This window comes from Marmota marmota, unplaced genomic scaffold (genome assembly GCF_001458135.2).
Source record: "Marmota marmota marmota unplaced genomic scaffold, marMar, whole genome shotgun sequence".
In the NCBI taxonomy this organism is placed as follows: Eukaryota; Metazoa; Chordata; class Mammalia; order Rodentia; family Sciuridae; genus Marmota; species Marmota marmota.
Window position 1 is genome coordinate 13,732,709 of NW_025999982.1, and position 23,306 is coordinate 13,756,014.

Below are 23,306 nucleotides of genomic sequence, written 5' to 3' on the forward strand. Positions count from 1 at the left end.
TGAAGAAGTTATTGTCCTCTGAAAAACAGAAATTCTGCCTTAGTTCCTACTCACTAAGCAGAATAAGCAATTGCTTAGCCTGTGCTAATATTACATTTTTAAAGTGGGTTAAACCCTGCTTTACCAGCGGAGGATGAATATGGGTATGAGTATTTATTGATCAAAAAGAAGAAAGAACCCCCAACACAAAGTAGTATGTTCCTTGGGAGGTTGAGAGATTAGCTCAAATCTCCAGTGAGTGTTTAAGTAGAGAAAATTTTAAGCCCGATTTTAAACAAGAGAATATATGAGTGTGATAAGAATCTCTTTTGCCTGTGCTTTCGCTATGTATCCACAGCCAGTGTACCTGACAGATACCCACTGGCTCCATTTGCAAACACTGCAAATCATGGGCTCAGTTATCTTTCTGCTACATGTGGATCTTTGGTGCTCAGAAGGAAAGTATATCTATTTAAAATTAGTTCTGAATGCTATTTCTACAACATTTTGTAGAAGACCAAACTCATTCATTGATTTTTTTTTTTTTCCATTTGATAACTGCTACTATCAGGAAACGCAGTTTCACAGGCTGGTAGCAAAATATCCCGCTCCGGTAATTTCAGATATTAAGTAAGAATTGTCATAGTTTGAGGATTTATTAAAATGTAATTTAAGAATTCTGAGACAAGGTTGACTTTTAGTATTAATGGTTGAGATATAATAACTTGAGAAATCTAATATCTTCTATAGCTTTGAATAAGGGACAATCTCCAGGTGTGGTGGCACACACCTGTAATTCCAGTAACTCAGAAGGTTAATGCAGGAGGACTGCAAATTTAGGGCCAGGCTCATCAATTTAGGGACACCTTGCCTTAAAATAAAAAATAAAAAGGGAAAATGTCATTGGGAAAATAAAATAACATTAGATTTCAACATCAGTAAATATTAGTATACTCTCAATTGAAAAATTGTGCCCAAATTTTGGGTAAAATATTAGCAACGTTTTTTCTAATCATAAAATAACTTTGAAAATATAAGTGTTGATTAACAAACCCACTACAATTATTAGAAGAAGTGAAACAATGTTTCTGAAAACAAAATGTCTTATTGAAGGTATCCACTCTTTGGTTGTCTTATCAGCATTTTTTCAAATAATTAATATATTTTCTTACTCATTTCTATGTCCAGCAAAACACAGCAACATAACATAGCTAGAATATCTATACTAAATTTGCAATTCTTTAGATTATTTGGCACATTTGTTTATCTAATATAGGAAAAAAGATTATGGCATAAAATGTTATTTGAAATATGTTGACTTACTGATAAAAGGAATGTTTAATATTTTAATTAGTTTTCTTCCAACTAGAGATTTTTTCAGTAAATGAATCCTATCATTTTTAATACAGTAAGGCACTTTTTATAAAGGCATAATATATTTATCTGAAATAAATGACCAGGTTATTAAGAAGCATTCAATAAGAATTTGGCATACTCTTCCACAAATCAGTTTTCCTTAGTAGTTACAAGTAAAAAAACAAAACAAAACAAAACAAAACAAAAAAAAAAAACACTTAAGGCCAGTGATATCTGAAAGACCCTAGCACTTTGTAGGTGTTTCATATTTTCAAATTAAGTCAGCAAATGATTGTTCCATGAATATACTGCATTGTGGTCAAATGAATAAACAACAGGATTTACCCAGTGACTTTAAAATTTGCAATAGTTTACCATTTTTATTTATTCATTTTTTGATTTACCATTTTTCAAATACAAATGTCATATACATTAGATTTAACCATTTAAGCAAAGAGAAAGAAGAAAACATTTTTGCTTTTTATGGCTCTACCAATACCTTTAGTCACTGATTTTTTTCTACCTCACTGAATATGGTAGAGTTTTTGCTTGCATTGAGTTCTTTACCAAGTTCTATCATCAGTAACTCTTTTTTTTTTCTGGTAAACTAGATTTTTCAAAACTTTTTCTTCCCACATGTCCATGCAAATCCTCAGCTCTGTAATAGTGTCAAGGATATGATATCCCATAACAATAAGAGAGGCAACCCGAGTTCCGATCCCTCTTTCAGTCCCTTGCCCTGACAGTTGGAGCCACTTGGCACATATCTAGGACCTGTTCCATCTCAGGCATTTGAGCAGAGATAAGGAGTGGAATTAACTACATGAAAGATTCAGTTTTAGGTCATTCTTGCTTAGATGAGACCATCTTAAATTTTATACCTTGCGTCCGGTAGTCAAGTTTCCATAGTATCCTCTTTTTTTCCTAAATTATTTTGGCACACAGACAGAAGCTCATTAAACACAACCCTGCAATGTTATTTACATCTTTCCTAACTTTATTCCCTATTTCACACTCTAGTTTTGATGGGTTCCTAGTATCTATTGAAAGAATTGTGGGATGATTTGTCTTTTAATCTTAAAATATTTGCATATTTTCATTATTCATGCAAAAAAATACAGAGAGATTAAGATGAACCCCAATAAAACCTATTTTTAAACTTTTCAACTTTTCATATTTCATCCATTTTATGAAAAACAAAACCTAGTCCACTTAAAATAGTTGAACGAGGCTCTTTAAAATTTAATTTATATTTGAATTTGATTTTTAGCACACTTAATACCTTCATCTTACATATGCTTTAAATAATTTCATGCCCCAAATTAAAAAAAAATACTATTGCCATTTTTATATTGTATAATAGTTCAATGTCAGTGTCAGATGTTTAACCTTATATTTTTAAAATTTTTCAGTGCATATGTATTATGGGATTTCTGACATTTCACTAAAATAATTCAGTTGTTCATATGTCTTGTCTTCCCTAGTAACAATTTTATTATTGCATTTACATAATGTAAGTTAACAATTTCTGTTTTTGGTTTTTTTTTAATATAATTGAAGACTAGTCTCCTACATGAAATGGCACATATAGCTGGATACCTTGCTGACTGTCACTGCTACTCTTGACCTTCCCCAGCTTTTGCAGGACTCCTCCCTTATCAAGGTCAGCAGCCCCACTCTCCCATAAGATTATATGTGTAGGTAACTTATCAAAAATTCACCATAGGAAACACTGGGGTTTCAAATACATTTCCATTAAGTGTGTGAGTGTGTGTGTGTGTGTGTGTCTCCACATGTTCTATAGGCTCTAACTTAATTTTCAATTATACCTCTTCCACATACAGTCAATATCTGAAGAGATATATTGTCACATATGTATTTCTTTGACATGAAAGATAACTAAAATGTCATTCTTATAGGAAAAAACAATGGAAACCAAAACAAAATTACTTTATCTCTATGTAACTCTGAAATGTTTCCAGCAAGAAAACATGTGGATCCCTATCTTGAATTCATAAAACTGCACATGTACATTATCAATATTGTGAGACTGCTAATCAAAAAATGAATTTCAATTTCTGCTATTCTTAGGAAGTGAGATTTTCTAACCAAAGAAAAAAGTACATGATCATGTCAGTACATGCACAAAAAGCATTTAATAATATCCAATATTTTCTCATAATAAAAACAGTAACCTGAAAATAGAGGGGAACTTTCTTAAGTTGATAAAGAATATCTACCCAAAATCCTACAGCTAAATTATACTCACTGGTGGGAAACTCAAAGCTTTTCCACTAAGAACAAAGAAAAGAACAATAAAAGTCTTACTTGATGCAACAGAATAAGAACAGGAATTGTAAGGGGTACTGATTAGCAGGGAAGAAATAGAATTGTCTTTATAGAAAAACCAGAAGAATCACAAACAAGAATAAACTAAAAATCAGTTATAGCAAAGTTACAGGATACAAGGTTAATATACAAAGGTCAATCACTTTCCTGTATAACAGTAAAGAACAAGTAGAATTTGAAATTAAAAATACAATACTATTTACCTTAGCACTATAAAATGAAATAACATATATACTTAATAAAATACACACAAAATCAATATAAAAACTATAAAACTGTGATAAAAGAATTAAAATATTAAGTAAATGAAAAGATACTTCATGTTCATGAACAGGAAAACTTAATATAGTCAAAATGTCAGTTTTTCCCAAATTGGGTTACAGATGCAATGTAATCACAGTTAAAATCCTAGCATGTTTTTAAGTGTCTACAATATTAACAAACTGATTCCAAAGTTTATATGGAGAGATATAACAGCCAATAAAATATAGTATAGAATATAGAAGAACAAGGTTGAAGGTCTGACACTATGACCCTAAGATTTACTATAAACCAACAATAATCAATACTGTGTGATACTGGTGAAATAATAACCAAATAGATCAATGGAGATCTCAGAAACATCTACCTAAATCTAGTTGGAGATTGCTGGAAAAGGGGAAAAGGCAATGGAATAAAGATGTTTAGAACAAATGATGCTGAAACAGCTGAACAAAAGAAAAAACCTAGACACACACACACACACACACACACACACACACACACAAAAGAAAACAAAAGAAAAAACCTAGACACAAAACTCACACTCTTCTCAAAAATTAGAATGGGTCAAAGACCTAAGTGTAAGAGACAAAGCCATGTGACTCCTAGAAGGTAACACAGGAGAAAACTCAGATCATCCAAAGTTTGGTGGTAACTTATTAGGAGGAACAACAGGGCTATGATCCATGAGAGATAATAATTTATTAGCAGGATTATATTAAAACTAAAAATGTTTCAAAAGGATGAAAAGAAAAGGCACAGACGGGAAGAAAAGATTCACAAAAGACATATCTGACAAAGGAGGGTTGTACAAAATATAAAAAAAATCTTAAAACCCCAAAATAGATGATACAAACAACTTGTTAAAAAATGAGCCAGAGATCTTAGCAGACACCTCACCAGAAGAAATAGACAAATAAGTACATGAAAAGATGCTCCATACCACGTGTCATCAGGGAAGTGCCAATCAAAACAACGAATACCATTACACACCAGTTACAATGGCCAAAATCCAGAACACTGACAACACCAAAAGCTGGTGAGGAGGTAGAGAAATAGAAACTCTTATTTGTTGGTGGTGGGAATGCAAAAAGTATTGGAAGACAGATTGGTAGCTGCGTAAAAAAAAAAAAAAAAAAAAAAAAAAAAAACAACTTGCCATTCTTGTATATTAGTACTCAACAGTCATGTTCCTTGGCTCTTACTTAAAAGAAGAGAAAACTGATATGCATACCTGCATATGGTTGTTTACAGCAGTTTTGATCATAAACCAAGATGTCCTTCAGCAGGTGAACAGGTAACTATGTGTATTGCATCCAGGCAATGAAATGTTACCAGCATTAAAAAAATAATAATAATGTATCAAGCTATGAAAAGACATGATATAAACATAAAAGCATGTTGCTAAATAAAATAAGACAATCTGAAAATAACAAATACTGTATGTTTCCAACCATATGACATTCTGAAGAAGTCCATCTGGGTAGGCGGTAAAAGGATCTGTGGTTCCCAGTAGTTAGAAGGGGAAAGGAATGAATAGGTGGAGCACAGAGAGTTGTCATACCAGTGGAAGTAACATGTGAGATCATACTTGTAGGTACATGTCATCATACATTCATCAAGCTACAGAGAACCTACACCTCCAAGAGTGAACCCTAATGTAACTCTAAACTTTGGGTGATGATGATGTAGCAATGTGAGTTCATCACTTGGAAGAAAGGTATCACTATGGTGAAGGGTTTTATAATGGATACACAAGGGGTGTAAAACGGTTAACAGGAATTATCTATAAATTCTTTTCAATTTTACCACGAACTTAAGACTGCTTTAAATAATAACATTCATTAAAAGCAATTATAGTTTGTCTATGTGGTAAATCTTATGCAAATAAATTAAAACTTTTCTATGAGTTATCCTGTGTCCATTTTGCAGACTCATTGACAGTTTAATATTACTGATACTACTGAATAAAATAAGAATAGACTTTAGTATGGGGGCTATGGAAGCATATTTTTTTTTATTTGCTCAGAAATGTTTACAAAAATGCTTGCTATTGACTAAGAACAGGGGTATTAATAAGAAACAAAACAAATCCAGTGTCAGCATTAATAAATCGCACTTTTGTTTTTAGAGATGGTGTCCTGCTTTGCTGCCCAGACTGCCACCAAATTCCTGGCATCAAGAGATCCTCCTGCTTTGGTTTCCTGAGTAGCTAGGGCTTGTGTGTTGCAGCACTTGGCTCAGATCTCACTGTTTTGCGGGACAACCAAATAATCATGCAGAGAAATTTCTACTTATAGACTAGACTGCATATTTGAAAGATAAGCGAGGAATGACAAGTTGTAAAACAGTAGAGGTTCATTTAAAATAGGGGTTGATTTTGTTCATATTAGCTCAGTCTATTTTTATGTCTGAAGATAATAAAAAAATTTTCCCATCACAACTATTTTCACTGAGATCTCCTAGAATTAACTCTTTAACAATACAATTTTTTAGCATGTTAGTTCTTTACTAATTATGATATAAGCATTTTAACTCTAATTCAAAGAGAATGGGGAAATCAAATTAAGAATATAAGAATATACACAAACCTTATAAAACATGACAATCAATCTTTATTTTTAGTCCAAATTTTCCAATAAGATGATAATTTTCATTATACTCTTTAGTAGTTGATGCAAATCTTGAACTACCTTATACAGCCATTAACCAATGCTTATATAAATGTGGTTGCCTATAAGCATTCTATTTGACAGATTGTGTTGACATACTATTAGTAGAAGGCTTAGAGTCAGGCAAGAGGGTAGAGAGCTCAGGAAATAGACAGGGAAGTAGGAAAATGGAAATGGGACAGTAATGTCTTAATATCCTCTTTAAATCTGAGTGTGAACATTTTTGTAGATACGGTGGGGGAAAAAAAAGCAACCACAACAAAGCACATATTACAACTATTTTTTTTCCTGTATATTATGTTTTGACATCTTAAAAAACCTTTCTTGGTGTTGAGAGACTGCCCCTACCCAGTCTAGACAAACCTCAGAGATAAAAAGGGCTCTTGGAGACAGCAGAGTCCAACCAGATGCATAGTTTTGACAAGCAAAGTATTCAATCCAGAGCCATCATTCCTCTGTCTGTCCTATATAACTGAGTCTCTCCTGTATCTCCACACTTGACTGACCATCTCATAAAAGCATATAAAATTGAGCAAGGATAGAAATAATGACAGTAATAGGCAACATTTATAGGTTGTTATTATATATTAAGAATTGTGCATAATACTTTATATATAACCTAACTTTAGTTTTATATATCCTATAGTAGTGCTTTAAGACTCAAATTAACTATATAATTGATAAATGATATATCCATTATAATAAAATTATAATATCAATATGTTATTAACTCATGGAGGCCCAATTAACATTTTAAATAAATATATTTTATATTAAGATTAATGAAAATATAATGCTTGTATCAAAAAACATGAAAAAAATTAAGAAGTAGACAACAAATTGCTTGATATTGTTTTATAAAGTCCTACATGTTCAGATGTTTTATATATCCCATTTGTTCTACATATGTGGTTTTTAAACTGTTATTCACGGTCTACTTAAAGCACACCTAAAAACTAAAATTAGAAAGTTTACCATAGTTGAGAATTTTAGAGGATATATAACATTTTTAAAGTCTCCTAATTCCCAAAAACTACTCCACAAAATTAGAGGAGAAAGAAAACAATTTGAACACTGCATAAGTAATTAAGTTGAATGTGGTATGTGCATTACAGGTAATCACTAAGAGATTGCAGACAGAAAGAAATCTCACACTTTTATAAAATATAGTACAGACAAACACTGAAAATAACTGATAATTAGGCCTCAAGTGAGAGGATTTGACAGTATGACCTTTTATACTTTATTCATCCTAATTTGCTTGATGATTAGGGTGGCCATCTGTGTTAGCTTATTTGGCTTTAATTAAAAGAAATATAAAATATGTATTTTATGACAGAAGATAGTTTTGCAAGTTAGAGTCAAATACTCAGTGAAAATAAGCTTCTATCCTACACAGAAACAGATAGGGAAAATATCTCTCTTGATGATCACATTTCAAAGATGATTCCCAGGTCCTTCAAAACATCCTGGGTCTTAAAGCTGATAAAAGGCTATAATGTTGTCTGTATTCTTCATAGCTGCCATTCTGACTGGCATGAGATGAAATCTTAGAGTAGTTTTGATTTGTATTTTTCTAATTACTAGATATGTTGAACATTTCTTCATATATTTGTTGAAGGAACAAAGAGTGAAATAAGGGGAAAGCTCTTTCTCTGGAATTCTCCTGAGCTGTTGCTATATAACCTATATGAATGGACTGGAATTGCTTCTGTATAGGCACAGCAAAAAACAGTTCATATTTTTTTATAAATGGCTTTCAATTCTGCTACAGTGACTTACAGACTGGAAGTACTGATATAGTACAGCGGTTACCCAAGTAGAGGGAGAGAATATAGAAAAAGAAAAAAAAAGATTTTGTTTTTCCCCTATAGAACTGTGTTCAAGAGTTCCAGATACGAGCATGATAGAAATTTAGATTGTTACAGCTATATGGTGGCTTCTGGGTCAGATAGACTCCCTACCAGCTCCACCCCTTTTCTTTCATTTTTAAAGATCAGGAATTGGTAGATCTCTAAGTCCGGAAAAGACTTTAGTAAGGAAATTATAAAGAACAACAAGGGTGAACAACAAGGATGTATTCCTTTTTCCATTTGTAGACATGTACATTTCTATTTGCTTGTAGATGCAAGCTCCATGAGGAAAGTTTTTTTTTCTTTTTATAATTCTTAGGTGCAAGCCATACTTGACTGCCACACATACATTAGCGCTCTAATATAATATATGGAATATGCACCATGTTAGTTTTTAAAAATCAGGAAAATTCTGCATTCTAAAACCATGGATTTATAGTTCAGTTGAGGGATTAGAAAAAAAAGTAAATAAAACCTGCATATATTTTTAAGTAAGAAATTTAGGGGGGTTTGGAAGATAGCAGATTAGAGGAATCCATGCTCTCCTACTGCTCTTCTGTTCTAGATGCAAGCAGAAGGAGTACCACAACTCAGTAAGTTGGGTGACTGGGGAATTCACTGAAATTCAACACTGGACAGTAAAATAATCATAGAGACACAAAGCCAGAAGATTTGAATGTAAAACAAAAAATAATATATTAAGAGACACACTAACTGGGTTGGTAGCAGCAGGGGCAGCAGCGTCAGCCCACTGCAAGAAGGAAGGGCAAGGGGTATAGAACAAGAGGAAATCACCTGAATAAAATCAGCTTGGGGAAAACTGTCGAATAGAGAAGGAGACTAATCTTAAATGATTCAGAGAGGGGGGGGAGCAAGTTGATGATCTGAGAGTGATCAGAATCACTTGGCCAACAAGCAGAGAGTCATGACAGAAACCAACTGCAAGTGGCATAGCAGCAGAGAGCAGAGGGTGGACATTCAGGAGCCCAGAAAGGGCACTGCCAGCCTGATCCAGCAGTTCCCTGTTATGGGGTCCAGAATGTGCCTAGATCAGCATGACTGAAAGAGATGCAGAGAGGATTGTGCCTAAGATGATCTTGGCTGGGGATACTGAAGGGAGAGAGATCCCTTTGTTGGTGGTGACCAAAATGAGCAGCTGAGAAGATACCAGAAACTGGCCAGACAGGCACATTCCCTGGTCTGATCCTGGGTAATTCATATGCATGACTAGTGAAGAATTTGGAATTTGGGAGATGTCTCTGACACCCAGATAACCAGCACCCAGATAACCAGCAGAGGTCAGCATTGGTCTAGCAATGGGGTTGGGAGGGGGGCATGGATCTAATATCAAATGTCTTCCAAGAAAGTTCCAAAATATAGCCAGTATTAAATTGCAGCCACTGGAACTTCCCATTTAGAACTCTGCATCAGCCCTGTTCTGGGAGTATATCAATTGCCAATACTCTACAATTTATCCTATCCTGTACTGTGAGACAGAAAGCTGAGAGCTACTAAAACCAGCTTTGGCTTCAGGTCACACTGGCTAAAACTTGATGAGAGACACGAAAAAGTCAGATTTAACAACATGCAGTCCTTGATCAAAGGGTTACAGAGCCCAAAAAGAAAGGCAAAGAATGACACACAGCATAAGCAATATACATCCATCCTTCCCAACAATTTTGACCACTTTAATGGAAATGAGGCCTTTATTTCTCATTAAGAACTTTTTTGTTCCTATAAAATATTTGGGAATCAATCTAACAAAAGAGGTGAAAGACCTCTACAATGAAAACAAAAACATTAAAGTAAGAAATTGAAGAAGACCTTAGAAGATGGAAAGAACTCCCATGTTCTTGGATAGGCAGAATTAATATTGTCAAAATGGCCTGGATGGGCATGGTGACACATGCTTGTAATCCCAGTGGCTCAGGAGGATGAGGCCAGAGGATCACGAGTTCAAAGCCAGCCTCAGCAATAGCAAGGCACTAAGCAACTCAGTGAGACCCTGTCTCTAAATAAAATACAAAATAGGGCTGGAGATGTGACTCAGAATCTGAGTGGCCCTGAGTTCAATCCCCAGTCCTCACCTCCCCCAAATGGCCAAACAATTAATAGAAATGCAATTTCTATTAGAAATAGATTTCTTAATAGAAATGCAATTTCTATTAGAAATAGATTTCTTAATAGAAATGCAATTTATATTAAGGCTTGATGACATTCTTCAGAGAAATTGAAAAAGCAGTCATGAAATTCATTTGAAAAAATAAGAAGCCCAGAATGGCCAACACAATCCTCAGCAAAAAAAAGTAAAGCAGGAGGCATCACAATACCAAACCTTAAATTATACTGCAGAGCTATAGTTTTAAAAAAACGCATGATATTGGCACCAAAAGAGATATGAAGACCAAAAGTACAGAATAGAAGACACAGAGACAAACCCATGTAAATACAGTTATCTCATACTAGACCAAGGTACCAAAAACATACATTGGAGAAAAGATATCCTCTTCAACAAATGGTGCTGGGAGAACTGGAAATATATATGCAGCAAAATGAAAGTAAGCCCCTATCTCCCACTATGCACAAAAGTCAAAGTAGATCAAGGACCTAGGAATTAGACCAGAGACCCTCCGCCTAGTAGAAGAAAAAGTAGGCACTAATCTTCATCATGTGGCATTAGGCCCTGACTTCCTTAACAAGACTCCTATAGCTCAATAAATAAAATCAAGAATCAGTAAATGGGATGGATTCAAACTGAAAAGCTTCTTCACAGCAAAGGAAACAATCAAGGACATGAAGAGAGAGCCTACAGAATGGGAGAAAATCTTTGCCACCTGTATCTCAGATAGAACATTAGTCTCTAGGATATATAATGAACTCAAAAAACTTAACATCCAAAATAAATAAATAAATAATCCAATCAATCAATGGGCAAAGGAACTGAACAGACACTTCACAGAAGAAGAGATACAAATGGTCAACAAATATATGAAAAAAAATGTTCAACATCACTAACAGAGAAATGCAAATTATAAAACCATGTTGAGATTTCATCTCACTCCAGTCAGAATCACAATTGGCATACTACAGTGATGCAGCCACATTAATGCTTAAAGCAGCTCAACTCACAATAGCTAAACTATGGAACCACCCTAGGTATCCTTCAACAGACGAAAGGATAAAGAAAATGTGGTATATGTACAGAAGAGAATATTACTCAGCCTTAAAGAAGAATGAAATGATGGCATTTGCTGGTAAAAGGATGGAAATAGAGAATATCATGCTAAGAGAAATAAGCCAATCCCCCCCAAAACTAAGGCCAAATGTTTTCTCTGATGTGCAAATGCTAATTTTTAATAAGGGAGGTACTACTGAAGAATAGAGTTACTTTGTATTAGGCAGAGGGAGTGAAAGGAGGGGAAGGGGAATAGGGGCAGGAAGGATAGAAGAATGAATAAGACATTATTACCCTATGTGCATATATGATCACACGATCGGAATGATTCTACATAATGTACAATCAGAAGAATGAGAAGTTATATTCCATTTCTGTATGATGTGCCGAAGTACATTCTACTATTAAGTATAACTAAATAGAACAAACTTTAAATAAAGAATATGAGTAACAATAATTGTTGGCGAGGATGGGTGAAAAAGGTACACTCATACATTGCTGGTATGACTGAAAACTGGTACAACCACTCTGTAAAACAGTATGGAAAATCCTCAGAAAACTTGGAATGGAACCACCATTTGACTCAGTTATCCCATTCCTCAGCTTATACCCAAAGGTGCCGCAGTCTGGCTGGGCACAAAATCACCGGGAGGTCACGAGCCACTTGTAGGTTCAAACAGGAACTACTTTATTGCCAGAACCCAACGGGAACTCTCCAGAACTCCACGGAAACTCCGCGAGAACCAACGGGAACTCCACGGGAACGGGAACTCCACGGGAACTCCGCGAAAACTCAAAAGTAGCCGGTACCTGAGGCAGCAGGAGCCACCCCACTGCCGGACAGCAGAGGTCCACATACACAACTGAATACACAGCTTGCCCCAATCCAGCATCATCCAGTTACAGCAATCAGTCACCATACCAATAATTATACACAGCTTAACTTGATCACCATCATCCCAATGGCTCCCTGGCGTCACCTCCCAACCACTCCTTCTGGCAAAATGCCAGGCGCCATCCCAACTTGGCTGTGGCTCTCAACAAAAGGATTTAAAATCAGCATACTATAGAGACATGTCCATATCAATGGTCAGAGCAACCCAATTCACTATAGCTAAGCTATGGAACTAACCTAGGTGCCCTTCAACAGATGGATGGATTAAAAAAATGTGGTACACATACGCAAGGGAATATGACTCAGCCATAAAGAATGAAATCATGGCATTTGCCAATAAATGGATGGAATTGGAGGCCATCATGCTAAGTGAAATAAGCCAATCCCAAAAAAACAAAGGTCAAATGTTCTCTCTGATATGCAGATGCTAACACACAATAAGGAGGGGGAAGCAGAAGTTCATTGGATTAGACAAAGAAGAATAAAGGGAAGGGAGGAGAATGGGGAAAGAAAAGACAATAGAATGAATCAGATATAATTTTCCAGTGTCCATATATGAATACATGACCAGTGTAACCCCACTCATGTACAATCACAAGAATGGGAAGTTATACTCCATGATATGTCAAAATACATTCTACTGTCATGTGTAACTAAAAAGAACAAATAAATTTTTAAAAAAAGAACTTTTTCTTATTTAACTCCCTTTCTTATTTTATTTTGTTTTTCTTTAAGTTCTTTTCCATTCTGTGTGATTGTGTTTGTGTGTGTTTCTGTGTGTGTGTATGCAGGCATGCATGTTATTGCTGTGCTGACAGATTTAATATTACTTACATATACTTTTCCTATAATTTTTAAAATTTTTATTGTCTTTTTTTTACCTGGTTGTTATATGGTCTTGTTTTATCTTTAATGGGATAAAATTTTGTCTGAGTTTGATTTGGTTTGATTTGGTTTGATTTTTGTTTGCTTATACCTTTGATTTTGTTCCTCTTATTATGACTTCTTCACTGTCATCGCCCTCTAATAGCCAAGTTTTCTTGTTCCCTCTTCCTCTGTTTTATTACTTTAAGTATTTTTTATTCCTCCTTATTTATAGCCATTACCTTCTACCACTATCCTGATTCTGCTCTATTCACTTTTTAAACATTGCAAACTTCCTCTTGCCTTCCCACCATATTTTCTCTTCATCTAAGGAACTGTAATTTCAATATCTAATAAAACTATTTAGTCTTATAATTCCTACCACAGTCATGTTCTTGTGGTTATTAATATAGTGGACAATGTAGTTGACATTTTCTCTTCAATGTCTGATCTAATTCATAGCAGTTTATTGTTGGTACTGATGCTAAATGCTGACCCATTCCTCTTCGAATGATAACTAGTGTTATAGATGTCACAATAAGAACTGGACATTTATTTTAAGGCCGTGCATTGTTGGCTACTATTATTGCTTTTCTTCCTCCCCCTTTCTCTAAGTGGGGCAGGGAAGTGATTAGGACACTACAATTTCACAAGTTCACAGGGTAGATATTCTGCTGCTGAGCTACACTCACAACTCAGCCAAGTAATAACAAACCTCACTCCACATGCAAAGGAGCCCTCCTCAAGCTCTAACAATACTTCAACACATAGATTAAGGGAGACACACTAACTTGGTTGGTGGCAGCAGGGGCAGCAATGTCAGCCCACTGTTCTAAAACGTAAAAATGAGATGGACATTCACATATAAGAGGAGATACAACCCTCAAAATAGACAACTTAAAAAAAAAATACCTCTCCAAGGCAAATCATGATCAAGTAGAAATAAGGAAAGAATATTAAAAGCTACAAGAGAAAAACATCAACTCACATTTAGAGATAAACCAATAAGGCTCATTTCTGATGTCTCAAATCAATCTCTAAAAATTAATGAGAAGAGACAAAGAAGATATTCCAAGCCCTAAAAGAAAACACTTGTCAATCAAGATTGCTATATCTAGCAAAGCTATGTTTTAGAATGATAAAGGACATAAAGATTTCCATGATAAGGATAAACCAAAAGAATTCATGACCACTAAGCTACCATTACAAAAATTAACATATACTACACACAGAACTCAAAAACAAATCTCAAAGTTCACAAATGGAGGAAGTGCTTTAGAAGAGTAACTAATTATATTAAAATTAAGAATGAATTAAACATAGGAAACAAACCCAAATGGCAGGAAATAACAAACATCTACCTATAGTAACACTGAGTGAAAATGCTCTCAATTCCCAAACTAAATGACATAGATAGGCAAAATGGATTAAAAAAAAAAAAACAAGATCCAGCTGTATGATGTTTGCAAGAAACATATAGACAAGACTCCCACAGGTTGAAAGTAAAAGGATAGGGAAAAAAATCCATGGAAGTGATGGCCAGAAACAATCAGGAGTATCTAGCCTCATACCTGACAAAGCATATTTCAAGCAAAAACTAATCAGAAGGGATAAAGAAGATCACTATGTAGTAGAAAAGGAAAGAGTCCAGGAAGAAAATAAAATAATAGTAAATATCTATTCCCCACATGTTGGTAAGCCTAATTACATTAAAAACGTGCTTCTTGGCATTAAATCCTAGATAGACCCCAATACAATAATACTAGGTAATATAAAGACACTCCTTTCACTAATAGACAGGTAATCCAGACATAAAATCAATAAGGAGATTTGCAACCTAAATAATACTGTAAATCAAATGAATTTTACAGACATCCACAGAATATTTTACCCCCAAACAGCTAAATTCACTTTCAGATCAGCAGCTCACGGGAACTTTTCCTAAATAGACCATATTTTAGATAACAACGTAAGCCTTATCAAATGCACACACACAAAAAAAAGAAAACTACTGATTTAATCCTGTGCATCTTATAAGATTATAATGGAATAAAATTATCAATTAATAGCAAGAAAAATTATAAAAACCACATTAACACATGAAGATTAAATAATATTCTTTTAAATTGAGGAAAAAATCATGGAAGAAATGAGAAAAGAAATCAAGGAATTCTTAGAAACAAATAAGAACAGAGATTCAACATATCAAATTCTCTAGGACAGCACGAAGGCAGTTCTAAGAGGAAAATTTATAGCATCAAGTGCTGACAAGAAAAAAATAAATATATAAAGATACCAAATAAATATGCTAATGTTGCAAGGCCCTAGAAAAAGAACAAACTAATTCTAAATTCCATAGAAAACATGACGTAGTTAAGAGTTAAAATTAATGAAATTTAGACATTTAAAAACACAAAGTATCAATTCAACAGACTTGGTTCTTTAAAAAGATAAACAAAATTGATAAATCCTTAGCCAAACTAACCAGAAGACAGAAAAGATCCAAATCAACAAAATTAGAGATGAAAAAGAAGACATCACCACAGACACTTCTATAATCCAGGAGATCACTAGAAACTATTTTGAAAATTCATACTTTGATAAACTGGAAAATTGAGAAGACACTGACAAATTTCTACACACATATAACCTGCCCAAAATGAATAAAGGAGGATATAGAAGATCTATACAGACTGATATCAAGCAATGCAATTGAAGAAGCAATTAAAAGCTTTCCAAGAAATAAAAGCCTAGGATCAGATGGTTTCTCAGCCAATTTCTACCAGACCATAAAAGACAAACACGCACCCCAGTCTTCCTCAAATTATTCCAGGAATAATTTGGGGACAGAACAGTCCCAAAATACAGGAAGATTAAATAGTTCCAAATATATTCAATGCAGTCAGTTTAACTCTGCCACCAAAACAAGACAAAGACTCATCAAGGAAAGAGAACTACAGACCAATATCCCCAATGGATATAAATGCAAACATCCTTAGTAAAATATTGCAAACCCATTCAAAAACACCTTAAGAGGATAGTATACCATGATCAAGTGGTTTTCATCCCAGGGAATGCAAGGTTGATTCAATATACTCAAATCAATAAATACAATTCACCACATAAATAGAATTAAGGATAAGAATCATATGATCATCTCAATATATGAAAGCAAAGGCGTTTGACAAAATCCTGCACCCATTCATGTTAAAAACATTGGATAGATCGTAGCCAACTTTTTCTTCTATCAGACGCAGTGTCTCTGATTTGATATCTAGGTCCTTGATCCATTTTGAAGAAAAAGTTGGCTACCATCTACATACTGTGGGGTCGGGCTCCAAATTCCTTAATAGGACGCCCATAGCCCAAGAGTTAATAACAAGAATAAATAAATGGGACTTACTTAAACTAAAAAGTTTTTTCTCAGTAAGAGAAACAATAAGAGAGGTAAATAGAGAGCCTACATCCTGGGAACAAATTTTTACCCCTCACACTTCAGATAGAGCCCTAATATCCAGAATATACAAAGAACTCAACAAATTAAACAATAAGATAACAAATAACCCAATCAACAAATGGGCCAAGGACCTGAACAGACACTTCACAGAGGAGGACATACAATCAATCAACAAGTACATGAAAAAATGCTCACCATCTCTAGCAGTCAGAGAAATGCAAATCAAAACCACCCTAAGATACCATCTCACTCCAGTAAGATTGGCAGCCATTATGAAGTCAAACAACAATAAGTGTTGGCGAGGATGTGGGGAAAAGAGTATACTTGTACACTGCTGATGGGACTGCAAATTGGTAAGGCCAATTTGGAAAGCAGTATGGAGATACCTGGGAAGGCTGGGAATGGATCCACCATTTGACCCAGCTATCGCCCTCCTCGGACTATTCCCTGAGGATCTTAAAAGAGCGTACTATAGGGATACTGCCACATCAATGATCATAGCGGCACAATTCACAATAGCTAGACTGTGGAACCAACCTAGATGCCCTTCAATAGATGAATGGATAAAAAAATGTGGCATCTATACACAATGGAGTACCACACAGCACTAAAAAATGACAAAAATCATAGAATTTGCTGGGAAATGGATGGCATTAGAGCAGATTATGCTAATCGAAGCTAGCCAATCCTTAAAAAACACATGCCAAATGTCTTCTTTGATATAAAGAGAACAACTAAGAACACAACAGGGAGGAAGAGCATGAGGAAAAGATTAACATTAAACAAAGACAAGTGGGGGGAGAGAAAGGGAGAGAGAAGGGAAAGCATATGGAAATGGTAGGAGACCCTCCATGTTACACAAAATTACATAGAAGAGGTTGAGAGGGAAGATGGGAGGGGAGGGGAGGGGGGATAGTAGGGGATAGGAAAGGTAGCAGAATACAATAGTCACTAATATCCCATTATGTAAAAATGTGAGTGTGTAACCGATGTGATTCTGCAATTTGTATTTGGGGTAAAAATGGGAGTTCATAACCCAATTGAGTCAAATGTATGAAGGATGATATATCATGAGCTTTGTAATGTTTTGAACAACCAATAAAAAAAAAACATTGGATAAACTAGGGAGAGAAGGAACTTACCTCAATATTATAGAGGATAAATACGAGATGCCCAAAGCCAACATCATACTGAATGAAGAAAATCTGAAAGCATTTTCTCTAAAAGCAGGAATAAGACAAAGATGACCACTCTCACTAATTCCATTCAATATAGTCCTTGAAGCATCAGGCAAAGCAACTAGGCAAGAAAAAGAAATTAAAGGGATACAAATAGAAAAGAAGTCAATTTATTTCTGTTTGCTTATGACATGATCCTATATGTAGAAGACCCAAAAATCTCCATTAGAAGACTTCTATAGCTGATATACTAATTCAGCAAAGTATAGGATACAAGATCAACATTCATAAACAAATAGCTTTCCTACACTCAAATAGTAAATCTGTAGAGAAAGAAATAAGGTAGACTATACTGTTCTCAATATCTTTTGGAAAAAAAAAACTTGAATAAATCTAAACAAGGAAGTGAAATGTCTCTACACAGAAAACTGAAGAAAGAAATTTAATTCCTTAGAAGATGAAAAGGCCAAAGATCTCCCATGTTCTTGGATAGGCAGAATTAATATTGTTAAAATTATTATATTATCAAAAGCATTATAGAGATTCAATGTATTCCCCATCAAAATATCAATGGCATTCTTCAGAGAACTGGAAAAAGTCCTAAAATTTATTTGGAAGAATTAGAGACCCAATTCTGAGCAAGAAGAATGATGTTAGAAGCATCACAATACCTGATCTCAAATTATACTACACATTTATAGTAGCAAAAATAACATGGTATTGGCATTAAAAAAGACATGAATACCAATGGAAGAGAATGGAAGACACAAAGACAAATCCACATGGTTATAGTCATCTGATATTTGACAAAGGTGCCAAAAACATGACAGAGAAAAAGATAGCCTTTTTAACATGGCTCCGGGAAAACTAGATATCCATATGTAGAAGAATGAAACTAGAGCCCTATCTCTCACCCTGAACAAAATGTAATAAAAGTGGATCAAAGACTTAGTAATTAGACCAGAAACCCTGCAACTTATATAAGAAAACATAGGTTGATATTCCAACATACTGGCACAGTCACCAACTCCCTTAACAAGACCCCTAAAGCTCAAACTCAAGCAATAAAACTAAGAATCAATAATGGTATCAAATTAAAAAGCTCTGCACAGCAAAGAAAATGATTTCAAGAGTGAAGAGAGAGCCTACAGAATGGGATAGAAAAATCTTTGCCAGCTATTCCTCTAACTGGAGATTAATATCCAGAATATATAAAGAACTCTAAAAAAACTTAATACCACAAAAATAAATCACCCAGTAAATAAATGTACAAAAGAACTAACGAGACATTTCAAGGAAGAGGAAACACCAATCGTCAACAAATATATGAAAAAATGTTCAACATCCCTGACAATCAGGGAAATGAAAATCAAAACTACATTAAGAGTTTATCTCACTGTAGTCAGAATGTAATTATTAAGAATACAAATATTCACAAATATTGGCAAGGATGTGAGGGAAAAAGTACACTCATACATTATCAGTGGGTCTGCAAATTAGTACCACCACTCTGGAAATCAGTATGGAAATTCCTTAGAAAACTAGGAATAGAATCACCATATGACTCAGCTTTCCCACTCCTTGGTACTTATCCAAATGAACTAAAAACAGCATATTAGAGTGATACAGGCACATCAACGTTCATAGCAACACATTCAATATATCCAAGTTATGGAATGTGCCTAGCTATCTCTCATTAGATAAATGAATTAAGAAAATATTGTATATGTACACAACAGAGTTTTACTCAGTCATACAGAAGATGAAATTATGACATTTTCCAGTAAATACGTGGAACTGAGAAACATCATGCTAAGTGAAATCAGCAAGACTCACAAAGCCAAGGGTTGAATGTGTTCTCTCATGCGAAAACTGGAACAAATTAAGGGGAAAAATGTGGGTGCAGCAGATCTTATGAAAATAGAGGGAAGATCAGTAGGGTAGAGGAAAAAGAGTGAGGAGGAAAGAGAAGGAATGGAAAGGGGAGGAAATGCAGAATGAATTTGACAAAATTAAGTTATGTATATATATAAATACACTACAGTGAATTCTACCGTTGGGGATATCTATAAAGCACCAATTAAAGAAACAATAAATAGAAAGAAGATCAGTAGACTAAGGAAGAGGAATTGCAGAAGGAAAGAGGAAGCACTGGGGACTGAATTGGAGCAAATTAAATTCCATGCATGTATGATTATGTTAAAATGAACCCTATTATTTTTTAACAATACTTTTTTTTTTGTCCTGGGGACTGAATACAAGGGTACTTTATCACTTAGTCACATCCTCAGCCCATTTTATTTTTTTATTTTGAGATAGAGTCATGCTAAGTTGCCCAGGCTGGCCTCAAACTTGCAGTGATATAGGCACATCCTGGTTCAGCCTCTTGAGTCCCTGGGATGTGCCACCATGCCCAGCCTGAACCCTACTGTTATGTGTAACTATAAGGCACTAAAAAAGCATTTTAAAAAGAAAAATAATAATAATAGAGTGGAGATCAGTAGAGTACAGCAAGTGGATCAGAGGGAGGGAGGAAGGGAAGGAAGGAGAAGGTAAAGAGGAATAAGATTGATCAAATTTTGTTATATGATTGTATACATATGGCATAAAGAATATTACTATAATGTATAATTAGTATACACGAATAATATGGTTTTAAAAAGAAAATTGTGTATATCACAATATCTCTAGCACTTTTTTATCATTTGGGAAAAATGGAGTTGGACAAGATGCTTTCCAAAATGCTTGACTGTAATTAAATTATAGGAGTCTATCTGATTGATTAAAAGGTTTACTTTGGCTCAGTCTTGAAGGTTCAGTTCAAGATTGGGTGACACCATTGCTTTGGGCCTTAGATGGGCATGCAGGAAGGCAATGGTGGGGAACATTGTTCATTCATACATAGGATGCAAAAAAGAAAAAGGAAAAGACCAGGATCCCACAATCTCCTTCCAGGGCATACCTCCAGGGACATACCTCCAGTTAGGCTCCATTAATATTAATTATAATTATTATTATTATTATTATTATTATTATTATTATTATTTTAATAATATATATCCTAATGGTTCTACCACCTCCCAGTACTGCTACCTTGGGACCAAGCTCTTAAAACATGGACCTCAGGGGAATAGTCAAGATCCAAACTATAGATCAATAACGTGTTTTTTGAATTATTAAATGCATTCTCAAGTATGAAAATGAGCATGGGTTTAGTACTTGCTGTGCCAAACACAGTAGATATGCCTTCCATAATGGTCTTGTGGACATCGGGATGAGAAAGGACAAATGCAAGCGTCCAAAATGCAACCTGAAAAAGAAAAACATATGTCAAAATTAGACTTCTTTGAAAGCAAACAAAAGCTACGAACAAAAGAAATTAGGATAATGTCTAAATTAACCTTAAAAGCATGTTAGAAAGGAGCATCATTGAAGATGACTAGAATTTATGAACTGAAGAGGTGTCATATATCTTCTAGATGTCAAACTTACCAATTTATTCTGTCCTTATGGTTTAATCTATATATTGTTTATATAGATTCAAATATGTTCACTAAAAATAGAAAAAGTGAAATTCCTTTTTACTAATAAGTAACAAAATATTATATAGGCATGCATTAAATATTCAGAAGCAACAAATCATGACATTTAAAAATGTTAATAGAAAACAAAAACAATTTTAAAGATTAAATGAGCCTAAAATACAAACAAATTAGTAAATTTTACTTTTTGCAAACAAAACAGTAATTTAAAATAAGCCCAGGAATCCATATCTAAAATCTTATAAACTAAATGATGATAGTGCTCTACATGAAAAATCAAATCATTTCACACCTGAATGCAGTGGAACACTTTTTATATTTTCAAGTTATCTATTGGCTGATGGAAATTTTTTCATATCTTTACTCAATAAATCATAGGACAAGATTAACACTGCTATTCATCTTAAAATTTAACTTCCTACTCCAATAGATGTTTTTGTTTCTATTCTTAGGTTATACAATAAAGGAAATCTGTACAAAATCATAAAAGAAGATTAGGTTTTCCTTTCAGTTTTTCTATAAAAAAATAATTGTTGTAAAATAAGTTTCATCTAGGAAACTCAGTCCTGAAGAGACTCAGGCAAAATTATGTGTAATTCAACCTTCTTTCTCTTTTGTAAGGAACATTATGTACTTGAAATCATCCCAGTACTCCCCAGTGTGGTCAAAAGAGGAAGAGCAACCATCTGACAGGAAATGCTCAAACAAGCCAAGTGCAACACTGCCCACTGTTTCCCCTTGGTGACATTAAATTAATAGTGCAGTGATTTTATGTGTGTGTCCATGGTACTGTTTACATAAACAAGGTAAACAGGAGAACTCTGCTCTTACAATCTTCGTGGGGCACAGTTCAGATTAGGAAAGCTTTACCTAGTTCAATCTCACAGATGAAGAAAGAGGTACTCAGAGTTCTCTTTTCCTGTCTCTACACTCAGATCTTTTCTCCTAGAAGTGATGAACTCCTGAATTTAATTAATAAGCACTCATAGAGGATCAGCAAGAGATGAATAAGAGGCACCCTGCAACCCCTGGTCCCCCACATAGAAGAAGAACCAAAGTAACAGGTGTATAGCTGCATACTGAGCTGAGTGACCAGAGGAGATTATTGGAATTCAACAGTTGAAAAACAGAAACCTTATAAAATATATATATCTGAGATAGCAGCATAGCAAAAGAAGCAAAATATATCCCAGCACTTGTTGATCCCACTACACGGCCAAGGGAGAGGGAGTCTCCCCTCCATAGGGTAAATATGAAAGAGAGTTCCTACCAAACTCTCTCAGGGTGATACTGGAAAATCCTAGCTACTGGAGAGTTTTATAACCCTTATGGGTTTATAGCCTGAATAGAAAAGAATCCTGAAATCTGCAAGGCAGCCAGGCTTTTGAAAAGGAATTCATTTTATCTACTAGTGAACACTTAGAGTGCCATAGCCAGGAGCCATCTAGAGACGGGACCTAGTGTCTGAATCTGGACACCTCCAGGGTCAGGAGCCACTCTATTTTCCATCTCTGGCATGCCACAGACATTCCACTGCACTGGCTCCACAGGTAGATGCCTCACAAACCAAATTAGGCTCAACAGAATGACTCTGAACAAACCTATTGAAAGTACTACACTGGAGGGGGCAGGTGTTGCAACACTGATGGTCAAGTGAACTCTGCCCTCAAGAACCCAGGGATTAGGGAACCAGCCTTCTGAGACTGCAGATGTGGTTTCTTTTCC

At 34.8% G+C, this 23,306-nt stretch overlaps 1 protein-coding gene across 3 annotated transcripts in view; it reads right to left on the bottom strand.

Moving 5' to 3' along the window:
• LOC107143971 (24-hydroxycholesterol 7-alpha-hydroxylase) overlaps positions 1 to 23,306 on the bottom strand; it is a 117,022-nt gene that overhangs the window by 66,629 nt on the left and 27,087 nt on the right. For all 3 annotated transcript variants that reach the window (XM_048805421.1, XM_015487819.2, XM_048805422.1), the window contains exon 7: positions 21,259 to 21,349. In XM_048805421.1, coding sequence (XP_048661378.1) covers positions 21,259 to 21,349 — 91 coding nt within the window. The remainder of the gene's footprint in view (positions 1 to 21,258; positions 21,350 to 23,306) is intronic.